General features: G+C 34.5%; 1 protein-coding gene across 1 annotated transcript in view; it reads right to left on the reverse strand.

Annotated features, from left to right (window-relative positions):
- SCFD1 (sec1 family domain containing 1) overlaps positions 1-20,558 on the reverse strand; it is an 86,889-nt gene that overhangs the window by 45,332 nt on the left and 20,999 nt on the right. Inside the window, exons 8-11 of the mRNA XM_081831831.1 lie at positions 18,548-18,687; positions 15,523-15,613; positions 14,895-14,968; positions 14,123-14,204 (exon numbers count right to left, since the gene is read on the reverse strand). Of these exons, the coding sequence (XP_081687957.1) occupies positions 14,123-14,204; positions 14,895-14,968; positions 15,523-15,613; positions 18,548-18,687 (387 nt within the window). The remainder of the gene's footprint in view (positions 1-14,122; positions 14,205-14,894; positions 14,969-15,522; positions 15,614-18,547; positions 18,688-20,558) is intronic.

The following is a 20,558-nucleotide window of genomic DNA, read 5'->3' on the forward strand; positions in this document are numbered from 1 at the left end:
AACCTGCATGAGAACTAGGGTATGTCCAGTTCTATCTGTGCAAGGCACTTTACTTGCAGCTATGGCTTTCAAATGTTTTTAAACAGAGAACCTCAGGACCCTCTCTCTCAAACCAAATCTTCTGCAGAACCCCATAAAATAGATACAAATGACCCATCAAATGTCCCTATAGTGACCTAGAGTACCAGAGAAGAATGTTTAAAAACTACTAATTTAGATAATCTCATTTAATTCTCCAAGTAACACTATGAACTAGGAATTATTAGTCCCATTTTAAAGATGAAGAAACAGACACACAGAAACATATATTTATTCAAGGTTACCAGAGTAGAAGTAGTAGAGAGTTGAGATTCAAATCCAGGTCAGACTCCAATGTACACCACAGATAAAGAGTAGGGAAAATTATATTTTCCTCAAGTACAATTTATTGCTTCTTTTGTATATGCTTTATGAAAGAAAGTATATTTGTCAATTAGTACATATTTGGTTTTTTGGGGGGTAATACACATAATTTATGTATATGTGGTAAAAGGTTATTTTGGCCAATATATATATTACCTAGAGATCCTTTCTCAGTTTCTTGAAGTAAAGGAAAATACTAAGAGAAACAATTTCTGTAATCCCAAAGATTAATTATTCTTATACATATGAGTTCAAAGGAGAATACAATTTGGATAACAACAGTTACATGGAAAACAGACAAATTAAAAATATAAAACAAAATAACAAGGTCAAGATAATAAACAGATTTTTGGTAACTTCAATAAATATGAAGAATAAACAGTAAGAAGGGAATACCACAGAAAACCAAAGGACTATGCATGGAATACAAATTACATCTAGTGAATATGAACTTTGAAAGCCATAAATTTCTCAAAAATCCCTTTAAAAGGGCTAAGTGAAGAATCTGATTTTTAAAAAATTCTACTGTTTTTCTCCCAATTTCAGAGTTACCAGTGGAAAATCAGCCTGATGTTTTTCACTTTTCAGTACACTACCTCAACATTTATATTAAATTAACATAACACACATACACACACAACTTTTTTGACTGGCGACAGCCTATTTTGAAATGGAACAAAAGAAGAGGGCACTTTTAAAAACTAGCTTGCAGGGGCGCCTTGGTGGCTCAGTCGGTTAAAAACTAGCTTGCCCCTTCACTCACAGTAATGGAGAACTCTTAAGAGTCATCTGGGATGTACAAGTAGTATTCATATTTTGTCTTTTGAAAATCCATTACCAAGGGACATTTGTCAGATGAACGGTACAGGGCATGAAACGAATTCCTTTTTCCCTGTGAGGGACTTTTCCTTCTCTTAACCATTCGCTCCATTCTAGCTACAAACACCACTATTCTGGTGTTCCCTGCTCCCTGCTCACTGCTCCCTCCTCACATGAGGAATTCTCATTCCTCACCTCAGTCTATGACTGTTGATGACAAAGTCTAGAGTGGTATTTCTTGGCCTTCCCTCTTTTCCAAACCCTAATTCTATCCCCTAGCACAAGTCAGCAGTGAAAGTAAAGGTAAGAAAGGATTAGAGTTGGGGCACCTGGGTGGCTCAGTCGGTTAAGTGTCCGACTCTTGACCTCAGCTCAGGTCTTGGTATCAGGGTCATGGGTTCAAGCCCCGTGTTGGGCTCCACGCCCAACTTAAAAAAAGAAAAAGAAAAAGAAAGGAAGGATTAGAGTTATACTTCCTTTTACTATTAAGAATCTCAATATTCCTCTCCTCTACTTCTCACGGGAGAGAGAGGGGATGATAAACCCTTCTCAGTTGAAAGACAATACTAGGAATATTCCACATAATGAATTAAATAGGGTTTGAAAGAATAGGGATCTATACATCACATTTTATCTACAGGAAAGTATAGCCTAAGCTAAGATGAACTTAGAACTGTATTTTTATTTTATTTTTTAAAAGATTTTATTTATTTATTTGACAGAGAAAGAGACAGCAAGAGAGGGAATACAAGCAGGCGGAGTGGGAGAGGGAGAAGGGTTCCCGTGGAGCAGGGAGCCCAATGCGGGCCTTGTTCCCAGGACCCTGGGATCATGACCTGAGCTGAAGGCAGACGCTTAATGACTGAGTCACCCAGGCGTCCCTAGGACTGTATTTTTAGAATATAACCTATACCTAAGTTGAAGATCATTTATAACCTAGCTTTTCCTGTTCTTTCTTTCTTCTTCACATGTTTAATCCCTATCATCTTTTAGTGCTATATTTGGATATCTGATCCCCTGGGTGGGCAGCACTTGTATTGTAATAGTCTGCAGTTGGTCGGTCACTAGAATATGAACTCCTTGTGACTACTTATTTATTATTATATGCCTTGTCCCCTGCAAGGTAATGAACAAATTCTCCAAATCTCAACTGCTTTTTATGATATAACAAAATAGCATGTTAATATATTTTCCATTCTTTAGGTGTACATTTTGTTGCATTTCATACTGGTGGGTTTGAATTGGTTGCCATCATAAAAAATGATGTGGCGCAAAGCCCAGATAATACAAGAAATTATCTTTGAAGGTGTTCTATAACACAGGTGGATGAATATATTTACTCTGGAGTACTTGTTCATATGACAGAGTGACTTAGAAATCTTAAATAAAATTCATCTATGCAGTGATGGACATTGATTGCACTGTCAGGGTTAGGAACTTGGTTAGGATCCTCAATTTTTACAACAGGCTATCAATCTTACCACTTGATTATCTCATTTCCAAATAGATGCATTTTTCTTTCAAATAAGAACACTGAATTTCTAGCATTTCAGGCCCAAATCAGAATATGCAACTTCAACTTCTCTGCTATCAAATTCCTACCAAAAGCCCAATTGAAAAAAAGTAATAACATATTATTTAAAGAATATGCAATCTTTCCACTCCAGATACTAAAATGTTATAAACTTAGACCTTACTACATTGGAAACTCATAAAACTGCCCTCACTGAATTATATATATTTTTTAATTTTTTAAAAGATTTTACTTATTTTAGAGAGGGAGAGAGTGCGCGAGCAGGTGCAAGTGAGGGGCGGGGCCCACGGGGAAGGGCAGAGGGAGAAGAGAGAGAACCTCAAACAGTCTCCCTGCTGAGCATGGAGCTGGATGTGGGGCTGGATCCCCCTGAGATCATGACCTGAGTGGAAATCAAGAGTCGGACACCCAACCAACTGAGCCACCCAGGCACCCCTGAATTATATTTTAATATTATACCTTTGACGTTCATTAAAGTTGCTATACAGAATTTTATATTAATATTTATATTATTTATAATATATTTTAATAATATTTATATTTTATATATTATTTTATTTTAAAATTAAGTACACAAGAATTAAAATTATGTTATATTAAAATTAATTACACAAGAGTGTAACTGATATTAATATACTATACCATTACATCACTTAATTTATTCTAGATAATGCCCAATATGAGCAATGTATTTTGTGATATGATGCTAAGGAACACTTTGCTTAGAATAAAAAATATACTTAAAATAAATAAATATACTTACATAAATATATTAATTAATTAAATTTAAGGGGTGCCTGGCTGGCTCAGTCAGTGTAGCATGTAACTCTTGATCTCGGGGTCATGAGTTCAAGCCCCATAGTGGGAGTATACTTAAAATAAATAAATAAAAATTTTTAAAAAAGAATAAAAAACAAATTCTCCTTTCTGATAAGAAAGGTTTTGTTTTTTTTTAAACTTAATCACATCTCTCTCTCTTTCTTTTTTTAAATCTTGGTTGCCTGATAATACAAAGTGAAATTTGAGAATTATCATTATAACTATATGTCACCTATTCCATTTTTATTTCATTATTTTTGTCCTATATGCTATTTGTGAAATCTGCCTTAATTCTGTTTTAGAATAAACAACTTTAATCTATAAATGATACTATATATTGACTCCTAAAAAAAACTCTGACTAAAGTGATCTATGTAATAAAAAATTTAAAATGTGTGTGAAATGATCTTTATAGATGAAAAGTATTAAAAATACAAATATTAGCAACCTTATTATAATGAAATACCAAAAACTGCTTTATTTATAATACTTCTGGAAAAAATAGATTTATATGGCACTTGTAAACTATAATAAGTCTTATTTTACTATGACTCTCAGAAGCATTTAGTTTTAATTTATAACAACAATGTGTTGAACTCTTAAAAGATATAGCCAGGAAAAGAAGAGTAAATTAAATTTAAAGTAAGCACCAGAAAAGAAATAAGAAAAATTAGAACAGAAATCAGTGAAATTAAAAACAAAAAATTAACAGAGAAAATCACTGGAACCAAAAGCTGACTCTTTGAAGAGATCAATAAAATTGATAAATATCTAGCCAGGTTAACTAAGAAAAAAGGAGAGAAAACACAAATGGAAAAATATCAGAAATGAAAGAGAGGTCATTACTACTGATCCTATGACATCAAAAGGATGATAAAGGAGTATTTTGAACACTTCTATGCTCACAAACTTGAGAATCTAGATGAAATGAGCCACTTCTTTGAAAGACACAATCCATGAAAACTCACTAAAAGAGAAATAGATAATCTGAATACGTCTACATCTATTAAAGAAATTGATCAATAATGAATAACCTTCCATAACAGAAAGCATAAAGTCTAGATGTGTTCACTAATGAATTCTGTCAAACATTTTAAGCAGAAATTATAACAGTTCTCTACAATCTCTTTTAGAAAATAGAATGCAAATCATGAGAAACTAGATGCTTTCCAGCTAAGATAGGAACAAGGCAAGGATGCCCCCTCTCGCACTCCTATTTAACTCCGTATGGGAAGCCCTTGCTAATGCAATAAACAAGAGAAGGAAATCAGAGGTATACAGATTGGGAATAAAAAAAACAAAACTCTTCATTTGCAGAGGACACAACTGTTAATGTAGAAAATTTCAAAACAACCAAAAGTTTCTGGAACTAATAAGCGACTATATCACAGGTGCAGGATACAAGGTTAATATACAAAAGCCAATGGCTACAGTAGGAAAAAGGCAAGGATGTCCCCTCTTGCACTCTTTCAACCGCATAATGAAGATCCTAGCTAATGTAATTAGAAAAGAAAAGGAAATAAAAGGAATAAAGACTGGGCAGGAAGAAATAAAACTGTCTTTGTTCACAGATGACATGCTTGTCTATATAGAAAATCCCAAAGAAACAACAACAAAAACTCCAGGAACTAGTAAGTGATTATATCAAGGCTGCAGGATACAAGGCTAATATATAAAAGCCAACTGCTTTCTGATGTATTAGCAATGAACAATTTAAATCTGAAATTAAATAAAAAATACTATTTTCATTAGTACTCAAAAAAATAAAAAATGAAAGTTATAAATCTAACCAAATACGTGTAAGATCTGTATGAGGAAAGCTACAAAACTCTGATTAAAGAAATCAAAGACCAACCAAATAAATGGAGAGATATTCCATGTTCTTCCTAACTTGATCTATAGATTCAATACAATCTCAATCAAACTCCCAGCAAGTTATTTTGTAGATATCAACAAACTGATTCTAAGGTTTATATGGAGACATGGGAGACCCAGAATAACCAAAACAATATTGAAGAAGAAAAAAGATAGAGAACTTTATGACTTAAAATATAGCTACAATACCTAACCATGTGTTACTAGCCAAAAAATAGGACAAATATATCAATGGAACAGAAAAGAGATATGCAGAAATAGACCCACACAAATATAGTCAACCTATCTTTCACAGAAAAGCAAAAGCAATTCAATGGAGAAAGGACAGTCTTTTCAACAAACAGTACTGGAACAACTGGATATCTACATGCAAAAGAAAAAAAAATGAATCCAGACACAGACCCTACCTTTAACAAAAATTAACTAAAAATGGATCAGAGACCTAAAGGGAAATTCAAAACTATAAAACTCCTAGAAGATAACATAGGAGAAAACTTAGACGACTTTAGGTATAGCAAAGACTTAATAGATACAACACCAAAGGCATGATCCACGAAAGAAAAAAATAAGCTGGACTTAATTAAAATGAGAAGCTTCTGTTCTGTGAAAGATACCGTCAAGAGAATGAGAAGACAAGCCACAGACGTGGAGAAAATATTTGCAAAAGATATATCCATTAGAGGACATTTTCCCCCAAAATATAGAGAATGCTTAAAACTCAACATTAAGAAAATAAACAACCCAGTTAAAAAAATGGGCCAAAGATGGGAACAGACACCTCACCAAAGAAGATCCAGATGGCAAGTAAGCATATGAAAAGATGATCCACATCATATGTCATTAGGGAACTGCAAATTAAAACAATGTGATACCACTTCACATATACTAGAATCATTGAAATCCCAACGCTGACAACACCGAATGCTGGTAAGGATGTGAAGCAACAAGAACTCTCATTCACTGCTGGTGGGGATGCAGAATAGCGCAGCCACTTTGGAAGGCAGTTTGGCAGTGGGCAGTTTTGTTACAAATCTAAACATACTCTTATCATATGATCCAGCAACCAACTCCTTGGTATTTATCCAAAGGAGCTAAAAATATATCCACCCAAAAACCTTCTCATGGGCATTTATAGCATCTTTATTTATAACATACATACATATATATGTATGTATGTATATATACAAATGAAATCATGAACACGATCTAGATAGTGAACCTACCATTCATTACCCAGAAAAGTTTCCTTTGTAATGCCTCCCTTTTGGCCCTCCAACACTCTTCTCCAGGTTACTAGGCAAGCAGTGATATGCATTTTGTCACTACAGATTAGCTTGCATTTTTATGAATTTAATGTAAATGCAATCATATTATGTACTCTTCTTTAATGTGGCTTCTTCGTGTATTTGAAATTCATCCATATTGTTGTATGTGTCAAAGTACCTTCCTTTTCATTGCTGAATAGTATTCCATTTTATGGATATAATTTATCCAATTCAGCTGTCAGTGGACATTGAGTTGTTTCCAGTTTTTGGTTATTACAACAAACTTGCTGTAAATATTTGTGTACAATAAACATAGGCTTTCATTTGCCTTGGGTAAATACCTAGGAATGGAACGGCTGGACCAATGATAGGTTTCTGTTTAACATTTTACAAACTGAGGAACTATTTTCCAAAGTGGATATACCATTTTATATTTCTACCAGCAGTGTATCAAAGTTCTAGTTCCTCTGTATCTTTGCCAAAGGTTGGCATGATTGATTTTTTAATTTTAGACATTTTTAATAGATGTGTAGTGATGTCTCATTGTGGTTTTTGCTTCCATTTTTCTAATGATTAACGAGATTAAACTTACTTGTCATCTATATACCTTTTTCAGATAAGTCTTTTTAAATCTTATGCCCATTTTTTAATTAGGTTATTTTCTTTTTTTTTTTTTTAAAGATTTTATTTATTTATTTGACAGAGAGAGACACAGCGAGAGAGGGAACACAAGCAGGGGGAGCGGGAGAGGGAGAAGCAGGCTCCCCACAGAGCAGGGAGCCCGATGCGGGACTCGATCCCAGGACCCTGGGATCATGACCTGAGCCGAAGGCAGTCGCTTAACCAACTGAGCCACCCAGGCGCCCTAGGTTATTTATTTTCTTATTGAGTGTTCTGAGAAGTCTTTATTTCTCTGAATTTAATCTTTATAATTGCATCTCAATGACAATGCTTTATCTTCACAAAAGCAGATGGCAAAGAAGTGAGAGCAAAGAGCTAGAGAAAGGTAATTTCACACTTTTTTTTTGGGAGTTGTGGAAATAGTCTCCTGAAATTCACAGTGAGTGAGAAGTTAAAGGATATTCCACTCATTTAAGAGCTACGTTTGGTCAAAAATTGAAGAAAACTTCAAGTTCTGATAGTGACTCATCTTATTTGGACAAGAAGAGGTAAAAGACAATGATAGCTTATCCACTGGGGACTTTCTATTACGGAACATATTGTCCCCCTGCCTCGAAAAGACATCAAGATCATACGAACATTCGCTTGGTATGTATACTGAGATCATTTAAAATATAGCCAGAGAGGGGCGCCTGGGCGTCTCAGATGGTTAAGCGTCTGCCTTCAGGTCAGGTCATGATCTCTGGGTCCTGGGATCCAGCCCCCCATCGGGCTCCTGGCTCAGCGGGGAGTCTGCTTCTCCTTCTCCCTCTGCCCCTCTCCCCTGCTTATGCTCTTTCTCTCTTTCTCTGTTTCAAAAGAATTAAAAAAAAAAAATACAGCCAGAGAAATGTTCTGATTTCTAGTACAGTAAAATTTCTTCCCTGTTGTGACAGGGGAGTGGTGATCACTTAATCAAAGTCAGTTAATGTAAAGAATGACAAAAAAAACCCCCACAAACTTGATTTATGTTTATAATATAAAACACAAACATACATTCTAAATACTGACTTTTAACTTAAGACCTAAAATACACAATTGTCTGTCAATCTTTTTTTTTTTCCTTCAATTTTTATAGCATTTATTTTATAATCATGATTTCTTAGTCCTTATTAAGTTGATACAATTTGGGGAAATAAATACTCCCCTTTTTGTTGCATATGTACGAGTGGAGGAAGAGGGAACAGAATATGAGAGAACAGGCAACAGGTGTAGGGAGCAGAAAGATAAAGTTGAAGAGAGACGGTGAGTGTTTCTATGAACCCTTCCTAAGCAGTACCAACCAACAAAGTATACGAAGTTGGCAACGTGAGCGTTTTCTTCTCAGTGGACTTCTGAAACTATGAAATAATATGGAACCACATTCAGCATACATTAATTATATAGCATCATGGCAGATGTTTTCTATCAGACATGATGTATATATTCTTTTTTCCTCAATTTTTAAGCTCCATAGATGACACTATTCATGAAGCACTTTTAGTGTATTATTCAGCAAATATTAATTATGATCATATAAACCAATCTTGCTTAGCAGAAAGCACTATTAGCTGCCATGCAAAGGTCCTCCTTTCAAGTAACACTTAAATGTACACTTGGAGCTTTCAGAGAAAGTTCTTGAAGGGCATTCCTCTTTCAGTTGGGTTTACAACTCATCTGCAACACTAAATGCAGATAAAATAAAGATCACACCTTGTTTAAAGGTTTGCACATAAATGCCCCTTGCAAACGTAGCCAATATCTTGTCCAGAGAGTAATGGTAAAGAAACTGTTCTCCTTCAGCCTTTTTCTTCTCCCATTTCCTCTAAAGGTCTTTATCCCAATGTCTCGGTGCTCCATCGGTGAGTGTGAGGCAGGGCTGCCTCCGTGCTGGAGATGCCTGTCACAGAGAAGGTTGGAATGTGCGCAGATAACCCTGCCTTATGCTCATCTCATCAGCTGATGTAGGTCCGATACCTTTTCTTTGAGTACAGAGGTTTCACTAAATTTTTTTTTCTTTCCTGCATAAAGCACATCTATAAGGGGTCACCTATGATTTCTAGTTTCACATTCTTTGAAGTGGAACCAAAAAACTTACAGTCATTTGCAAAGCAATTTTAGTATTTTTCAAGATTTTCCCAATTTTTAGTTAAAAATAATTTTTTTTAACCTAGTACTAATTTAAACAAGAGTTAAATCACCATCTTCAATAAGTCTAAGGTGTATAACCTAGTTTTAAAGAAACAATCCTCTTTTCCTACTCATACAATTGGCATAAATAGTTTGGAATCAAATATAAATAACTCTTAGGTAAGCAAAAAATTCAACCTGTGAGGCATCCTAGCCGCTAGCTGTCTGCATGTCATAGTGTGGCCAGCAGCCGCTATGTTTTATAGAGGGAATAAAGGGCATCAGTTAATTTGGCATGTTGACTAGTGGAAATCAGTTAAGAGAGTGTCTACTTTATTTTTAAAGCTTGTCTTCCCCTAGAAGAGATAAAAAGTTGAGCCAAAGTAAAATAAGCCCCCTGGAGGAGATGCTAAGGTTAAAAGCTAGCACTGCTACCAAGGGCTAAACCTTGTACAGAGTGTAGACCTAAGGCAGTAGTACATCTGCTTGATCAGATGATATCTTTAGATCTAATTCAGTACCTCTTTTTTTTTTTTTAAAGATTTTATTTATTTGAGAGAGAGAATGAGAGACAGAGAGCATGAGAGGGGGGAGGGTCGGAGGGAGAAGCAGACTCCCTGCCGAGCAGGGAGCCCGATGCGGGACTCGATCCTGGGACTCCAGGATCATGACCTGAGCCAAAGGCAGTCGCTTAACCAACTGAGCCACCCAGGTGCCCCTAATTCAGTACCTCTTAACTTTCTCCACAAGAAGCAGCAAAACAAAAATAAAAATTCAGCACCGATGAAGCCTCAATCCATAAAAGCTTACTAACAGCTTGTTTTTTGCTGGCTGTATTCAGATGGAGTGTTCAGATGTTAGAGATCTTCCTTTCAGGTGGGAGCATTAGGGGAAAGAGTACATCATGCCATTTCTAACTCTCATCTACTATGACTTACACATAGGGGTCTTTTCCTTTTCTTAGGTATCTGCTAAAGAGTACTTAATTCAGTTTGACTATGCAGGTGGGATAACAATAACTGAAATAAATTAAAATCTGTCTATAAATTATTTAAGTAATCCCAGGAGTCATTCCCCAAAAACCAGCAAGTGGTGAAGCCATATTTGTATTAGAAATGAAAGAATTGCTAAGGAGAAATTTAAAAGGTATGGATTACTCAAAACAAATGAGAACTCAACAATTTACTCTTTAATCTATTAAACTAAAGTTAACCACCCAAGCCACTAAAACCCTTAGAATAGTAACATAATATTTGCCAAAGTTGTTGCAAATTGATGTGCTACTCCTAGCTTTCCACCAAAACAATGATTGCCAGATAACTGTCACGACTTCTAAAGAAATTATTTCCTTCTAGTATTCTGCTTCAAAAAATTATCTAAGGAAATGTAAAAAGCAGCTATGATCTAAACATCCCAAAAGGAGAAATATGCAAAACTGAAATGAAGATGAATACCAAGGGAAATGTTCTAAGATCTCTTCATAAAAAGTCATAATATTCTTCCTAATAGTAATAAAAAATATTAGGTGAATAAAAGTTTACAAAGAAGTGAAGCTCAAATAGTCAATAAACTCTGGGGAAAAGAGCAAGCGACCATGGAGAAAACTACTTACTTAGTTAATAGGAACATTACAGCCAGAGGTACCTGGTGTAGAATAGTAATAGTACAAATAAACACGCCACTTAAAAGTAAATATTATGAGGCTGGAAATTTAATAATTATGAAAAACTTTAAGAAGAAATTTTATAACCAGCAGTAATGAGAAATATTGGGAATAGCAGAATTTACAGCCTAATTTTGACAAGGAGGAAGAATAACTTAAAAGAGAGGGTCAACATTACAAGGACTCTTCACAGAAAACATTCCAATTTTTCTCTACTAAAAGAATTTCTTGTATCAGAATATTTCTTAGAGTATGCAGTTTATTAAGTACAACTATAACTGATATGTAAGTATTTAAGATAAATATTCTCCTTTATCAATGATATTTAAAGATGTTCTGATGTTGACTGGGTTTTTTAAGAATGACCCAATGAGGAACAGTGTATCCTATAGAGGGCATCAGTTTCCTTCTCCAAGTGAATGTCCTTTGTAGCATGGTTTCTTTAAATCAGACCCTGTTAAAAGGGTGCCCTCCTTGCGTTAAAACAGAACAATCATCCCAAAATATGTGGCTTTTTAATAAAATCACTTAACACACTGAATGACAAATTAGTTTGAACTTGTTTTATAAAGAGAGCCAAATTACCAGGTCTTAAAGCAGAATTATGTGGGTCATGCATGGTAGCATGTTAAAGTCAGACAGATGGCCTCTACTAGCACAAAATGATTTTGAAAAACTCATATAAAATCATTAGTGTAAAATTACAAACAAACATCATAAAGAATTTATAGTAAATTTTGCCTTAAAAAAACACCATTTTTCATCTAGACAGTAGTAATAGCTGTCTTTCAATTCCACACTTATTTCCAGAACTCACCCATCACTCATACTCTTCAATTCTCCATTTGAAACGCAAATCAGATCATGTCATTAATCTCCAATGACTTCCTATCACACTTAAATGGCTATTTCTCTTGATCCCATAGTCTATCACTTTTTTCCTCCTCATCATAAACACTATTAGTCTTCTTTTACATCCTTAAACACACCAACCTTGTTCCTTGTCCTAAGGCTTTTGCACTTTTTAGTCCCTCTGACTGGAATGGTTGGCCCTGAGATTTTTACCAAGTGGTTCCATGTGATTCAGGTCTCAACCCAAACATCACATCAAAGGTGATTTCCCTAACCACTTAGAGTAGTCCTCTCAGCTGTTCTCTATCACCCTGTTTTTACGTCACCTAAATGACTGAAGTTATCTATTTTCTAATTTGGGTACTTTGTTTATTGTTACTACAATATTAGCTCCAAGAGAATAGAGAACTTGTCTTATTTACCACAGAACTTCCAGTGCCTAGCACAATGTACAGTTTCAAAAAACATGACTGAATAAGTCAATTACTTTAGCTAGAATTTTCCCAAACCATAAGCTCTAGTCTCTGACCTGGAGTATATTCATATAAATTTGTAGCAGGATAATGTTTGTAAAGTTTTATGAATAGGATGAAACTGAGTGCTTTCCACAGGTACAATAATCAGTTACTTTGGGTTACACAAATCAGGTTTGATGGAGGAGCTGAGCTTGGCATATTCCTGGTTTTACAGCTATGAGACCTGAGGTCAGAAAGTAAAATATAAGAATAAACTTTACTAATGAAAAAATACACAAACAAAAAAAATTAAAGTCAAAGGAAATCCAAAGAACAGCTTAAATCTTAAAGCCCATATAGGACTATTAACAACTGTCATAACTTCTTAGAATTTGTTTTTTACTTCTTGTCTATTTATTTGCATGTAGCACCTAGCACCCTGCCTGGCATACAGCAAGTACTCTAAAAATGTTTAATGGATCATAAGATCCTCAGTATATAATTACAATTTAACAGATATAAACTAGAACTTATATTTTGTTTTGAAACAGGAAATTTTAAAAAATTTTTATATTAGATTCATTCTTCACCTTGTAAGCAAAGCCTTTCTTTCCTACTGAAGGAAATTCTCAATATAGCTCTCTGTTACATTTCACCTGGTTATATACATTATCTCCACACGGGACAATGACCTCAGGTGTTTACAGATCTGAGCAACCTTTTCCCATTTTACAAAGATGCTACATATGGAAGGGAAATATCAGCAGAGTCATCTATAAACAGCACAATTATTCTATTTCTATTTCTGTAGGTACATGAAAATAGCAAATATCAATACTGAGATGTGGAACAAAAGAAATTATGCATGTTTAAATTCCATGCTGCACACTGTCCATTATCCATCTGTACTAACTCCTTCCTATTCTTATGACTTTTTAGATAATTAAAAAAGAAAAATGTTTAAGTCCCCTTTCCATAAATTTAAGGTGTTATCAACATCCTTGACAGGCAACAAGCATATTTAGCTTTTTTACATTCCTTTTTCAAATGTAACATATCACATGGAAAGCAGGGGTTAGTAATAACCATGTTCTAGCGTATGGTCAATCTGTCTTTGAAATTCAGCTCCACACCCAGAGAATAAGTGACAGTAGAATACTGAGGGGCTGATTAAGTCAGGCTGATATGGGATAATCATGAACAAAGTAATGAGGTAAAAGAGCTGTAACAACAACATATAGAAAATACAATCTACTATTTTCAAAATCACAGTACAACAGGAGACAGAAGCTTTAATGGTGAAAGACTCATCTAAAACTAAAAGTTAATGGACATTTTAGATAGTACTATAGTAAAAGGGGTGTCTAAATCTATATTATTGATGGTTAGACACAGGTCTACTGTTAACAGAGTAGTAAGTGTAGAGATAGTATTGAGGCAATATTGAGGCAACATAATAGAAATAACACAGATTCTAACTTCTATTTACTGAATGTGTCACCTTGGCAAATCACTATTCTTTCTGGATTCTTAAGCTTCCTCATTTGTGAAAAATGAAGGTAAATAGTGAGGCCTCAATGGGATAAGGAATATGAAATTATCTTAAAAAGTATAAAACCCTATATAAATAGAATACATAAATACTGTGGGGGGGAAAAGTTAAATTTACCTTTATATGCTCTAAAACAGCAGTGGCAACATTTGTATGGAGATCAATAAGTCTTTTTTTTTCAAGGAGTTCTGGCAAAGAACTACAAGTATCAAAAAATTGAAAATTAACCATTAAATTTTCTAAGAAAATGACACAGACCTTAATAAAACACACACCTGGGTGTTTCCTCTGAGGAAACTTAGAATAGTAAAAAAAGTGACAAGATGACAAGTTAAACTGTCTATCAACTGAATTTAATCTCTAAGCTTTACCATACACAGTATTCACTAATATAGGTGAAATGCTTCTTGGTTTAAAGTAATCTGTCTCTTAAATATCATTATTCCACCATTTCACTTTCTGATTCCAAAATCTGGTCTGGAGGTCAGATTAATGGAAATACAATTTTACCTATATATCTAAAACACATTTCCTCTCTTCTTGATGGCATTTCATAAGTATCAGAAAGAAATTGCACTTAACCTTTAGTTAATAAAATAATAGCAGCAATGATAAAATTAATAATAACTTGCATTATTTTATCACCAATACTATCTTCTCGGTAAAAATATCCCTATTATACAATTCTAACTAGTGAAAGAAGCAAATGATTTGTTATATGAAAAAGGGAATTTAAATCAGCTGGAACACATTAAAAACACAATTTAGTTTTTCCAAGGTCTATGCTATTACCTACTATTTCTTATTATAAAAATATTAGCCAAGTTTTTAATGTTCAAAATAAATCTTATCAACAGAAAGACTTAAAGAGCATATACTGCTTACTTACCTAACAGCTGATGTAAGCTTAGCAGTATTGTCAGAAAGCATACTTATGGCTCCTTCATCTTCCCCTTCTAGTCCCTGAGGAGGAAAAAAAGATCTCAGAAGCATAAAAATCAATATATTCCTAAGATCAGTGATAAACACTAAGATTTAAGTCACTCAGAGTAACAGTTCTTCTCCTCTAAGGAACAAACATATCCATTTTTGACAGTTACAGAAAAGTTCTGGTCACCACCAGTCTAATAAGTTGGATGATGAAGGACCAGCAAGTATTTTCAGATAAAGGAATAGGTACAGAGACTTGCCACAGGTCATGTAGTAATAAATAGTAGAGCTGAACTCTGGGATTAGGTCAAAGTGTAGTAGAATGAGCAGTACTGGAAAATATATCTCTAAAATGAAGCCACATTATATATTTTTTCAGACTGTAAGTTCAGATTATTCTTTTAAAACACTTTGCTCTTCTCATTATTCAGGTTTCTTTTTGACAAAGATCTTTTATGTAAGTTGAAAATACTCTTATTAAAACAATGAATGGTTTCAAATTTTCATGAGAAAAAAAAAAGTTAATCTCTTTCTCTCTCCAGATGTCCTGCTTCCCTGTAATTCTAAGAAAGCAAAGGAAATCTTACCATAATGCTTTTAAGTCGTTTAACCTCATCTTCCTGTGCTCTGTAAGATTCTAGTTCTTGCTGAACTGACTCTGCAACTTCTGGGAATGGACTGAAACAGTATCGAATAAAAGGAACTATGAGTATGACATTAAAATGTTGATTTTGTGTGAATCCTGAAATATACTCAATGAGGATTTATTTTTATTTTAAATGTACCTATTTGAATTTGAATATATTTAACATATGATATAGCATAAATTTAGCATAAATATAACTATGTATCCTTGGATATCTATTTATATTATAAATACTATTTCTTTAAAATGCGTATCATAATTCTTATACACCTAAGCAAATTTAAATTTATTTCTATTATTTTCATTAACCATATCACATTTTTCTTCACATATACACTGTTAGAAAAAAAAAAGTAAAATATTTAAGTGACTGAAAAACAAAGAAGAGAAGGTATGGTATATGAAACATCAATTAAATATTACCACCCAAATTAACACAGAGGGTCAGATGGTTCATATAATTACAAAGATGGCATTTAAAAAATATTTCATGCAAGTAGTTGTGAAAAAAAAATTTTAATTCTGTAAGCTTAATATCTTAGAACACTGCTAGTAAAAACAGAACATAGGTCACAGTTTTGTTGGTCTAAAGCCTGATGTCTTCTTCCAGGCAAGTGTGGCTTAGCAGTAATTTCCATAGACTTCAGACACAAGTGATCTGCAATCATTGAGAAGCTTTGATAGAAAAAATTTCACATGGCACTAATATTGAATAATTCTAAATAAGTGTATGTTGACCATAAAATGGTTCCTAATGTAAGTATTTTTCATTTACAGCTTTAGAGGAGGCCAGAAGCTTTTCTTCCTTTAAGAAAGAAAAGGTCATGTTTGAGCAGCAATGAAACAAAAACCCTTTGCCCTGACATTTGACAGCACTTCATTAATGATCAGCACATTTCATCCAGTAGACACTGAGAGAAATGACAGAAGACCCTGAGAGGATTTAGAAGACCCTGAGAGGATATTGAAAACCACGGTCCAGTTTTATATGACAACCACAGGTGCTAACCTCAGCTTCAAGAGATTCTATGCTGGCAGAACACAGCACTGAGCATATTAAAATGTGCTGGTTGAACTAGATGATCCTGAAATCTCCAGTATTTTCAGATCTCAGAGCTAACAGACATCATTAACTGCTTACATTTATGGAGTGTTTACTGTATGCCAAACACAAAGTGCAAAGAATGTGTCTCTATTCTCTCATATAATCTAACCACAATCTTGGTGAGGTACACTGTATTAATAATTAGGACCAGGGCCTTTTGGGATCTTCCAGGACTGGGCTTTATTCTTGCTTTTATCAATGACAACTGGATGACTCTGGGTAAGTTACTTCTTTATATTATTTCACTTCATCTTCATAAAAACCTTCTGAAATAGGGCAACAGGTAGAATTATCATACCTACGTTTTACTGATGTGGAAACTGAAGCTCAGAGAGATTTAAGTTACTTGTTTTACTCTACACTATCTGCCAGTGTCTTTGTGCCCTTATTGCTATTACTATATTTCTAGAATATCGTAGTATGACATTCAGAGGGAGAGTTATTCAGGGCTATTCTTACAAACAAAAAATTAAAGTTCTTACTGTTCAACTGACTTCTTGGATTGTTCCTAAATATATAAAGAAAATATTCAAATCTTCCATAAATGAAAAAAAAAATTTTTAAAGATTTTATTTATTTATTTGACAGAGAGAGAGAGACAGAGAGAGAGGGAACACAAGCAGGGGGAGTGGGAGAGGGAGAAGCAGGCTTCCCGCAGAGCATGGAGGCTCTATCCCAGGACCCTGGGATCATGACCTGAGCCAAAGGCAGACGCTTAATGAATTAGTCAACCCAGGAACCCCGAGATTTTTTTCTTAAGCTTTTTTCTACTAGAAAATATAAATCCTAAGATTAATTTTAAAATATCCTGCATCCTTTAGAAATAATGTAAATGTAATTTCTTGTACCTTGCCACTATGGCAAAAAGCATAGACTATGGAATTCCAAAGAGAAGAAAATTATTTAAAATAAATTATAACAGTACCCAAATTGCCAGTCAGAAAGAGGAGGACAGGGACTTTTCTCTGCAGAGAAAATAAAATTCCTTGATATAAGCAATGTGATTTTGCAATGTTAAAAAAATAAGTTAATAAATAAAAAGATAAAACACACAAAAAACCCAGCTGGTTGAATCAAGTCTTATCTTATTTCTGTTTAAACATAAATGAGGTCAAAAAGAACAGCCATATCAGGACTTGGTCACATATATAGGTACAGTAATACTTGAAATACTCAAAATAATAATAACATTTTATTTCATAATTGTTGAGGAGCAGAATTCTTTTTCTCTCAGAAAAATGATTTTTTTTTTTTTTTGGTTTAGAATGATTTCTCTAGCCATAATGACCACTAGATAACTATTTTAACAATTACTGAGCCCATGAAATACCCTAAACTTTAAGGGACATAGCAATGGGATCTGTATATCTGCCTATAAGAAATCACACAACTAATTATTATTTCTAATGTGCTTTAAATAAACGTTTTTCAGGTTTAGGTATTCTATTCTCCACAGAGATCTAAAACTGTGTTTGTATGAAGACAAACATGGAACAAAGAGGGAAGATTACATTTCAATGTTTCTCTATCACAAAAACCTATTTTAATGAAAGGCAGAAATGGTCTTGCAGAAGGTCAGTGGGGACAACAACACAATTTAGAAAGACTACCTGTAAAATCTACAAAATCATATGGTATGAGCTTACTGAAAAGGGAAGAGGCCCCTGAAAAACAACAAGAAACAACCTAGGAACCAGGAAGAAATAGATATATTCCTATAGACTAATTATAGCTCCTACTCATTGTGTAGAAGAACGACCATGATCTTTTTGATTTTTTTCATCAAATTCATTAAGTCAGATGACATCTTCATTTCCTTATAAGGGGTGAATCTTTAACTTACTGATTTTTTTTTACTTACCTTCCTTTATGTTTCTGCCAAAATTTATCAACTGGAGTTAAATCATAAGACTTCTTGTTTTTTCTCTTTGGTCTAGCACCAGCTGGAGAATTTTCTACTCCTAAAGATTCTTCCAAATTAACTCTGTTTAAGTGGAAATCCTAGGAAAAAGTAATCCTTTTTTAAGTAACAGTTCAAGAACCATAACATTTTCTACAACAAGGAAAATAACACAGATTCTTAATGCCTTTTCTAATAATTCTAAGGACAAAATTCACATCCAAAATTTAAAGATCTCCTTCCAATGTTTTGTTACACACAAATGTACCTTTAATATTTATGTATTTTAATTAAAGTAGTAGATGCAAATGATTAAAACTTCAAAAAATACATAAAAATCATGTTAAGGTTCTTGTGTATCCCTCTAGAAAAATATTTTTGCATATGCCAGCATACACATATCCTTTCATTTTATTTTTTTAAGATTTTATTTATTTGACAGAGAGAGAGACAGCGAGAGAGGGAACACAAGCAGGGGGAGTGGGAGAGGGAGAAGCAGGCTTCCCGCGGAGCAGGGAGCCCAATGCGGGGCTCGATCCCAGGACCCTGAGATCATGACCTGAGCCGAAGGCAGATGCTTAACGACTGAGCCACCCAGGCGCCCCCCACATATATCCTTTTAAAGAACTGCATTACATTATACGTTTTTTGTACCTTACTTTTCTCAAGTAATAATGTATTTTATTATTATTTTTTAAGATTTTATTTAATTATTTGCCAGAGAGAGAGAGAGAGACAGCACAAGCAGGGGGAGCAGCAGGCAGAGGGAGAGGGAGAGGCAGACTCCCTGCTGAGCAGGGAGCTGGACCTGGGACTCGATCCCCGGACCCTGGGATCATGACCTGAGCCAAAGGCAGCCGCTTAACTGACTGAGCCACCCAGGTACCCCCTCATGTAATAATGTATTTTAGAGTTCTTTCTCTAACTGTATATGTACATCTACCTCATCTTTATCATTGTTATATAGTAGTCCAACATTTATTTAACCAGGCCTCTTGATGCTTACTTGCTTCCAGTAACAAACATAATCTTAAACATAATATTTATTTTTATTTTTTTAGAGAGGGAGAGAGAGAGAAAAAGAAACAGGGAGAGAGGGGGAAGGAGGCGAGGAGGGGACAGAGGGACAATCTTAGGCAGGCTCCATGCCCAGTATGGAGCCCAATGCAGGGCTCGATCTCACAACCTGAGATCATGACCTGAGCCAAAATCAAGAGTAGGACACTTAACTGACTGAGCCACGCAGGTGTCCCTTAAATATAATTTTTAAACTCTTAGAGAGTCTTAACATTCTGATCTGTTGATTGATGGTTTGTATTTTTTAAAAATAATTATAACAGAAGCTACAATAATAATAGCACTCCCTTTTACATAAATTCTAAGAGCTAAGTTGGACCATTATATAGTTATAAACTTTTCTGCCCCACTCATGTGAGGCTTGATTTTTTTTGTCCTTTCTCAGAAAAATGAACACACAAAAACCAAAATAAAATTTTTGTTTTTTTTTTTTATCTTTCCCCCTTCCTTTTTGCCTTAGACCTGGGGGGTTCCTTCATGTAATAACAGTGTTTTATGGTTCAACTCTACTCTGAAGAATAGTGAGCTAAAGACAAAATATGGCTATAGGGATGCCTGGGTGGCTCAGTTGGCTAAGTGTCGGACTCTTGGTTCCCACTCAGGTCACGATCTCATGGTCCTGGGATCGAGCGCAACGTCCGGCTGAGCTCAGCAGGGAGTCTGCTCAAAGATTCTCTTCCTCTGCCTCTCTCCCCATTCGCACATGCTCTCTCTAAAATAAATAAATAAATCTTTAAAATAATAAATACACAAAGGAAACAGTCAACAAAACAAAGAGGCAACCCACAGAATGGGAGAAGATATTTGCAAATGACACTACAGATAAAGGGCTGGTGTCCAAAATCTATAAAGAACTTCTCAAACTCAACACCCAAAAAACAAATAATCAAATCAA

The sequence above is a fragment of the Leptonychotes weddellii genome, chromosome 9, assembly GCF_054177405.1.
Source record: "Leptonychotes weddellii isolate Sample4059 chromosome 9, ASM5417740v2, whole genome shotgun sequence".
NCBI classification, from domain to species: Eukaryota; Metazoa; Chordata; class Mammalia; order Carnivora; family Phocidae; genus Leptonychotes; species Leptonychotes weddellii.